The sequence below is a fragment of the Pygoscelis adeliae genome, unplaced genomic scaffold (genome assembly GCF_000699105.1).
Source record: "Pygoscelis adeliae isolate BGI_AS28 unplaced genomic scaffold, ASM69910v1 Scaffold917, whole genome shotgun sequence".
In the NCBI taxonomy this organism is placed as follows: Eukaryota; Metazoa; Chordata; class Aves; order Sphenisciformes; family Spheniscidae; genus Pygoscelis; species Pygoscelis adeliae.
The window spans coordinates 289,716-298,867 of NW_008825097.1; the positions used below are offsets into that span (position 1 = coordinate 289,716).

General features: G+C 45.7%; 1 protein-coding gene across 1 annotated transcript in view; it reads right to left on the reverse strand.

Moving 5' to 3' along the window:
* Nucleotides 1–8,869: 8,869 nt before the first annotated feature.
* KCNH4 (potassium voltage-gated channel, subfamily H (eag-related), member 4) overlaps nucleotides 8,870–9,152 on the reverse strand; it is a 10,780-nt gene continuing 10,497 nt past the window's right edge. Inside the window, exon 9 of the mRNA XM_009327028.1 lies at nucleotides 8,870–9,052. Within this exon, the coding sequence (XP_009325303.1) occupies nucleotides 8,870–9,052 (183 nt within the window). The remainder of the gene's footprint in view (nucleotides 9,053–9,152) is intronic.

Consider the following 9,152-nt stretch of genomic DNA (forward strand, 5'->3'; position numbering starts at 1 on the left):
AAGTCTTCTGAGCCTCCCTGGAGAAGGGATATTGGTAACATAAGCTTTCCTCCCCACCAGTGGGCCATCCAGCACTTCCACTATGTGTAGATGTTACACACACCTTGCTAGGGTGAGGCAAGTAAAGAATAGCCAGCACACCAATTGGTGTTATTAGAGCTTCGTCTATTAAAACAACAATTACTCTGTTCATGGAGGTAACTGAGGTTGACCTTTAGCTCCTTCCTCCTCTCCCAAGTTCACAAGGTAGCAACTTCAGACTATCAGTGCAATACAGAAGTGTTCAAGTGCCCCACGTAAGCCATTACAGGAAGCAGTCCTGTATGTCAGTCCTTCAGATCACAAGGCATTCGGACAAAGGGAGTTTCTATATTCAGTCTGTTAGTTTAGAGGCACTCACACCAAGCCATTAAATACAGCATCTTAGAGCAGTCCTGAAGGCGGCCTTTGAATTGCTATGCAAGCAGCCTGTCACAGGGAGGGAAGTCATTTGGTAGCAGCCACTCTCCGGGCACAGGCTGTGTACTCACTGCAAGCAGCTACTCCCCATCCCTGCTGCAAGTGAGTACTTACCACCGAACAAGAGTCTTGACAGCTCGATCCAAATGCAGAGTCAACACCTAACGCTTCCCACACCCCATCCCAGCTGCCTCATTGCCCTTATCCCACATCGTTGCAGGTCATCAGGCTACTGGCCACATTCTTCATGAGAAGACTGTTCAAGTCCAGCTATGCTGAACAGCACAAACAGGTAGCATCACCCACGATCAGAACCTCCATCCCATCTCCCCAGCACTCAATTCACCAGCACCAAATCTCTAGGGCTGTGCAGAAGCACAAAACCATGGCAAGAGCAGCAATACAAGCTGGTTTACATCCATAGTTAACCACAAGTGAAGTCTCAGTGCCTTCCTAACCATTTCAACTGCACGCAGCAGAGAACAGGAGTACTTTCAAAGCGCACAGTTACACAGATTTCGGCCTATTTCCTGTTCTCATCACAACTCCCACTTCCTGTCAATGGTAAATGCTACAACTGGCTGCATCTGCTCTGTATCGCCGCTGTCCCTTCAACTCTCATAACCCCAGCATCTCGTTGACAGAGACAACTGCAAAAACAAAATCCCCGAAAGCCAATTTTTCCTTGTTCTGAGTGTACCCCCAAGGAAACTCTGGGTATGCTCTCATGCTGGAGTACATGCAGCATTTACCCAGCAAATACCAGATTCCTATGAATAAGAAGCTTAAAGCAAGTGGAAACGGGTCTGACCTGGAGCAGTGTCCTGTGAGCAAGGCTCAGGCCTGCCTCAACACAGCAGCTTACCAAAGAAGAGTTTCAAATACCTGCTTTCCAGAGCAAAGCCTGGAAACTTTGTGACTGCTGTGAGGCTACTTTAATAATGTCTCAAGTTTCAGCTCAATTCCATAGTTTGATAGGAAACCTACAGCCATTTCAGTCCAAGAGCTCATCTGGAGGGATACCCCTTTAGTGTCATCAGCTGGAGAACCTCTTCAGCTTTCAAAACACAGAAGCACTTGAGCATACTCTGACCTACAGAGACATTCAACCTCAAACTATTTTGACCAGAAGGCAAGTCAGAAACCCACTGTTAAGCCAGTACCGTTCACTGAAGCTAGCAGGTAGGAGAGAAGCCATGAGGAGTAACTTCTCATGGCTTAAGTCAGTGAAGAAGTTACAATTCAGAGCTGAGTCCTTGCAAAGGCTAGTAACACTGTCAGGACCCCCACCTCCTCCTCTGAGGAAGGACAAACACTCTTTTGACAGGATGAGAAAGCTTGATAGGAAGCAAATTAGCAACTTGTTTTGCTGGACAGCAAGGACAGTGTTTCGCAGCTCTGGCCAGGAGCAGCTTGGTTACCACCAGGTTCAAGAGGCATATCAGCAGCTCTACATCTCTACCAGCCTGAAAGTTTCCACCTTTCAGAGTTTCTCCTCTAACCAGAGTCTGCAAGGGAACAGTTTTTGCTTGTTTAACCTTGTATTCATTTACCAGGGCAGTCTATCAGCAGTACGTAAGCTCTGTCACTGTTTCAGACTAACATTCTGCACATTAAATGCCACGTGAATCATGCCTCTACTGAGTTATGACCTCCTGAAATATGATAGGGGTGATTCCCAGAGCAAAACAAGGAAATGAGCCTGTTGACATCCTCAAGTCTTAGTATGACCTATATTTCACAGATCTCGATTCACATTGCCATCTGGTTGTGCTACATGAACTCAAACAGAATTAAGCAAGCATGTCTGTATGTCCAACTCATCATGGAGAGCTACTGATCAGAGCAAGCAGTCAAGCAGCTAGAGCCTGTGACCACTTTTAATTATGGAGAACCTGATCACCATCTAAAGATGGTTTGACATTTGCCTGCAGGATTATATGACTTCATGCCCACCTGAGAAGCTGCCAGATCTTTAGGACATTTGGGTGGAATTTATGCAGTTCAGATGACCCTAACTGCAGCCATCTCACTAAGGGTCTCAGGCTGAGAACATACACGAGATCAGAATGACCAGCTTAGTATTTCTGCTGATGTTCACAGAAAGACGAAATAATTGAAGTGAGCAACTACCAAAGCTGTAGACAGTGAGAACTCCCCATTGCAGGAGGATCGCTTTGGCACTTTTTGCTAATGCCAACATCTTTGAGGATTTTTACATTCCTGTCAGAAACAGAACTCCACTCTGCTGAATGCAGAAGTAACAGCCAGCTAAACTACACAGCCTGGATCTGCGCTAGATCAGCCCACACTGATCAGTGATTATCAGTTTGAGAAATGGAGTGCTTCATGCTGCATGAAGCCATTTCTGATGCTCAGGGAGGCTGTTCATCCCCTCTTCCAGCAGAGTGAATTGGGCATGCACCCCTCCCCGCAAGGGGGTAACTCTCAAGCCACGGGTCAGTCAGACCAAAATAACTGTAGTGATACTGTGCAGACAAGTAAAAGCAGCTGAAGTTGCAGCTTGCCATAATAATTCAAGAGGTCAAGACCATGAGAAGGAAGGGTATGACAGGGTATTCTTGTAATCAAGATTAACAAGCATTAATTTTCCTACTAGCTTCTTGTAACTAGTGAAACTCAGCAGCTTGTGATGTCACAAGAATCATAAAAAGGTACATGCTGGTTTGCTTGCCCTACCCGCCTCCTGCTTACTGAAGCACACTCAGGAGCTCTGCATCACACAGGCAAAAGTACTAATTTTTTTTATTGTAAACTCTTGGAACAGTCTCTTGTTTGCTTTGAGATCAAAGACAAGTTTCAATGCCTGATGCTGTCCAACAACCAAGAACTCTAGGTCTATCACTTCTGCAGTTTATGCTCCTCACAACACTTCATCTGTTTGCCAGGATTTGTTGTAGGGGCTTGTACGCTCCCATGAATATTGAATTCAAGAATCTGAATGCCCTACATGAGAAAGCACATGCCAGCACTGCCGCATTCCCAGCCTACCCAAGAGCAAGGCAGTTCTCCAGAGCTGATAGGATGCTTGAGAATAGCACAAGAGCTTGTTTCAAACAAACCAGCCCAGTACAAGAACCCCAATCTCCACAGGCCAATTACTATCAGATCCCCATGATCAACCCCTGCATGAGACAATTGCTTCACAAGACTGCCTATCACAAGGAAGCTCCTAGTTTAAGGTGTCAGAAGTTCAGAATCTGGTATTTTTGCCCTGTGTTCACCCAGTAGCAAGGACTACTCTGAAAGCTGGCGATATTTAGAAACCCAATCCCAAAGAATCTAGTTACCCAAGAGGACTGCTTCTGCTCTCAGCTATGCAAGAAACCATTTAACTGTGGACTTGTTGGCTTAGAATCAAAATACTCAAGACAAAAGCCCCAGTGAAGTATTTATCTTGTTAAATAGCTGACAGCATTACATGAATTTCTTGGCAAAGCAACCCCTGAAGTTACTGAGTGGTTTTGCTTCACCTAACACTGAATGGGCAGCTAGCCACTGCTAGCAGGAAGCTTGTGCTACCTTGCTCCCACCCAGAACTGGGAAGTCAGCTCTAGGACCCAGATTCACAAGCAACTTCCACGAGCAGGACCAGCAGCAAGTGTCAGACCCATCAGAACAACACAGACTCCACTAGCCCAGATTAGCACAGCATGGAGTGTCAACCTGATTTTCCAACACATTAATGATTAATAAGAACAAACTTCAAAAGCCTTACTGCAGCGGAGTCCACGCTGCAGAGGAAGGAGTAACAGATCCAGCTCGTAACAACGAGATGAACCAGGAAACAGACTTGCAAGTACAGACCTCAGTCCCTCAGACCCATAAAGTCCGATCAGTTTTAATACTTCATCTTTCTACAGACAACGCGCACTTCCCTCCACAAACAAAGAACACTTAGTCTCTTGATCAGTAAGGCTTTAATCTGGAGCTTCAGTAACAGCTCTAAATTGGGGAACTAGTCATTGCAGTTGTCAGGAGCTGCACTACAGCCTTAAAATGTAGATTCAGACCTAAATCAGCCCAGACAGCAGTTTCAGACGTACTCCTATGGTTTTTACACTATCATAAGTCAACTTCTCTGTAGAGTCTCATATCCAAGCCTCCCAAAGACTTGGGCACACTCAGTTTAATTTAGAGGTTAATAGGCTTTACATCAGCAAAAAGTTAAATTACTTTTTGTTGGTAGCTACAGTCCTGAAGAAGTGTAGTAGAATCTGTAATACCAGCTCCTTTTCATGCTTTTAATACCTGCATCTGTTTCCTGACATCTGCAGAGCCATGGCCTCCAAAGCAGCCCCAGCAGCTGGCTGTTTTTCAAAGCAGCTTTTCAAAAACAATTCTATCAGAGATTTCAAGGCCGTTACCCTGCAGTTACGACTCAATCCAGCGCAGATGCTATGTGCAGCTGAGCTAGCAGGACAGTACAACACGCAGCTACATCCAGTTGGGCAATCCAGGGCCAAGCCAGCAGAAGAGGCCTTTCCATCACTTTGCAAGCCTGGTCTTATGAAGGACAGTTGCCAAGCGCAGTGAAATGGAGCCATCTTCCTTCGGTCATCTCTAAAGCTAGATTAACAGAGCCTTTAAGGCAAGACAAACCCAAGAGAAGAAGTTGTGATGAAGACCAAGTTTCTGCCACCTAGCAGGGCCTCATGCATGAGGCCCTAATGACAGGGTGCTGCACAGTGCCAAGCACAAGTGGTCAAAATGAAGATCTGACCTGAACAGGCAGCTCAGACAAGATCGTCTGAAGTCCAGACCAGCTCAGAACTCATTGTTATATACAGAAAGCTACTGCTCAGTTTGAGACTAAGTCTCAGTTGCTAGATGTCACCTGCTTGAACTAGGCAAGTCAGGTCTAAGACTGTTAGGCTATGAAGCCAGGAACACCCGTGCATCCTACAAAGCTGATCTGACTCTTTGGAAGATTAGGAAAAGATCACAGCCTGCACAACTGAGTCAAGAAGTGCAGTACTTTGCTCAAAGGGAGTTATAAAGCTCCTTCAAGCCTTCTTGTAGCCAGTTTAACCCCATACACATCCCCTCAGAAGGGTTTCCTAGGCTTAAGTGGTTATCCTTCAGAAAAAAAACATCTCATGAGGTAAAAAGACATTAAACTTACTGATGCTACCTTGGAGCTACATTTTTTTATACTCAAGCTGAATAGGTATCAGCAACAATAGTTATTACCATGTTGGTCACACTGGCAGCACAAGGAAGTTCCATGCCTAATCCAGTGGGGGTTTTAATTCTGCAGAATAGCATGACTAATTGCTTTTAAAACTGCAGTTAGTGTCTATTAGATCACCATAGCTGAACGGAGAAACATGCGGTGAGGGCAGGCTGAGGTGTAGTGCTTCTGCCTGGTCCTCATGTATCGGGAAAGCAACAGGAACAACACCAGAACTCACGTTCTAACCAGGGCCACCAAACCCCAAGTTGTGTTGACATGGTAGCAAGAGAACTCACACCAGACCCAAGTGACAGAAGACCCATGAATGCAAGCTTTCAGCACTGATCAGTCAAGCTCTACTTAGCTGAGCTATGGAGACAATATACTTGCAAAGACTGCTTTAAAGAAGAGTGGAATGAAAAGTGGCATGAGAAGGCATGAATTGCAGCGCAAGACTTTTGTGGAAGAGTTTTGCATCACCTTCATTTCACATAAGCTGCTCACTAGCCGTAGGGAGCAAAGCCTCCATATTCCCTGTCCCCCCATTAACTCCCTCTTGGGGGTCTTACCTACTTTTAGTTATCCTTGATACTGCAGGAACTTAGTCCTATGTCACAGAAGATGAGGCACAGCCAGGTTGAAGGAGCAACTCATGAGTGCAGTCTGGACCAACTACAAACTGAACAAAAGCATCAAGTTCTTAATTCTGCAGGCAAGGTTCTTCTAACCCCTGTTCTTGATATTGTCCACTACTCAGCACACCCTCAAAAGACTCAGCTTAATTTTGACTACGAGTCCAACAACATGTGCCTTTAGATAGCACCTACTATTCTGTGAACAAGGCGGCAAGATCATTAACAATGCAAAGCAGAAAACAGCCGTCTTCTCTGCAAAAAGAGTCAGTGACCTTCATAATATCTTTTCCAGACCGCACAAAGATCTCTTGCCTCTAGCAGCTCCTTATTTGGAGCTCTACCAAATAAAAGCAAACACGAAAACCAGCATTTTCTTATCTGTTTATGTAGAACTACTCCAGCAGTTCATTCCTGTGCTCCAGGGGAGGAAAGCGTTCCTTTTAGGATTTAGATGAAGCTTTATTCTTCCCGATACTGTCACTTCCAGGAACGTTCATTGTTTCTGGCTAGCATTTAGAGTGTTTTCATAGTGTTACTCTGATGACTTAACAGAACTTGCATAAGAGGACTTCAAACTTCATACCCCAAGGGAAGAAAACAGCTGACTCTGCCGTTTCTACATTCTACCCTCTTTTAAGTATGCTGACCGAAATACTTTGGGCTACACCCACTTCATTAGAAACGTTCCCATTTCATTTCCTGTGTCTGAAAGTACTTGGCATTCTTTCCCCCTCCCTTTTCTGGGAAATGCCATGACCACCTATCCGCTAATCATGCGGCAGTTTAAGAAGTTAGGATCAAGTGCTGATGACCAGCAGGGCCTAGAGCAATTCTAGAGCTGATCCCTCTTTAGATGCAGAAGAGCTTTGCTGCGATGGAGGCAATTCCACTTCCCATCACAACAGTTAAGTTTGGCCAAGCACACAAAGTATGAATATGTTACTAGACAGTTTTGTTTCAGACACTGCCCAATCCATTATTGGTTTCACTAGTAAAGCAAAGGGACCTAAACCCAACTCTGTTCATAGTAAAACTAGACAAATGTTTTATTTTACTATATTCATACCCACACATCAAGCTAGCCTTCCCCTTACTGCTCTCTAGTAGCTTAAATCCTTCTTCAGCAGTGCCATTTCGTCTTGCCTATGTTGCTGCCTCACCTGAAGGGGTATCAGCACCTACTTAAACAGCCTGAAGGGACCTACGCTGCCTGGCACTATCTTAAAACAAATGTAGTCTAAATTAGCCTATAGGATCTTAGAGGGAAAGATTGCCTCTAGAGGTAGGTTTTTGCTATGGAAGTAGTTGACTGTTGGGGCATACTGCTGAGACTCAAGAGAAGTCTGAGATGATTTCAGCAATGAGACGCAGTTACTGAATCTAAACATTGCTGCTCTTAACCTTACAGGTCTATACGGGCTCATGCTTTACCTGCTCTCCTCACTCCAAGAATGCATTAAGACCAACATCGTCTCGTAGCTGCCTACACGCACTATTCTGAATTCTTCACCCTTTTCAGTCAGTTCTTTCACCTTATTATCCAGTTAAGCTGAAAAAATGTAAAAGACTCTTAGAGTCAAGGCAGTATTATATCCCACATTAACAGGATATTCCAAGAAAGTTCTTTCAAACAGCATGGCATGTCAAGCGAATATGAGTCAGAAGTATCTTTTTTTTTGTTTCAACCAAGCCTTGGAGTTCTGCCTTTAGTGTAGGCTCAGGAGTCCTAACAGTGCAAAGCGGAATTGATGTCATGCTATAAGCAGGGCAGCTCAAATATTTGTTGACCCACCACACAAAAAGCTAAGAATAGTAGATGCAAGTTGTTCCACATAAGACTTAAAATAGCACCTCAGTGTACTCTCTTCCCTCCGATTTCCTTACGTGCTTGGACACAGTCAAGGTCAGAACTCCAACAGCCATGTACAAAAGCAACAAGCTAAAGGTCAGCTGAGATCGGGTCAACGCTGTATTTGGTCTCGCTGGCAGACCAGTTTACAGTGAGGAGTCACACTTAGTTAGCAGAGAGCAACTACAACTGTCATGGCTCCTCACAGCCCCCACCCAGCCCCAGGCATTTTAGCAGCACCTTGAGCATTACCAGGAATAAGGTTCAAGCAGTCTTCACAGGATTTAGCACTACAAACCTGTTTCTTACACTTACATCTGCACTATCAGCCTTCGCAGGATCACATACCGACTATGCCCTCAGCTTACGCGCAGCGGTCTCTCCCACCGCGCTGAAGGTCCAAGGACGGCCTTGCATCTGAGCACGTCTGGGTTTCCTTCCCGACAAGCTACAGAACTTTCTTGCAGGCTTTGTGCCTCATTCAAGAGCCTGCAGCACCACACATCTCGCTTCACAAATGCCCCTTGGGGGGCACAGGGGCTGTGTTTGTCTCCAGCAGCAAGCCAGAAGAGTCTCCACTCCACTAGAACCTATTTTTGGCAGAGAGTCGCATCCTTCGTTTAGGCAGTTCTCTACTCAGGAACCCGGCTGGGCTTTCAGACTTCTAGAGTTTCTGTTCCCACCTCAGCAGCTGACTAGCTACAACAAAATATTATACCACATCTCTCCTCACAGGTGCCGCACCTTCCCCAAATTCCATTTAGCTTTCAACCAGTCGTCACTACAAGAGAGACAGAGGAGTCGGGGAACCGCCGCCAGGCAGACCCAGCACACCGACAGCAGGCACTCGTGCTTGCTGCCGCGCGAGCCCTTCCTCCTCACGGAGAAAGGCAGCCCGAAGGAGCGCCAAACCTGAGACTCCACAACGCAGAGGCGACGCTCTCCTCGGGTCCGAGATCGTCACCTCTGACGGGCTGATCTTTCCGACGAGCACAGCTCCCTTCCCCGCTTA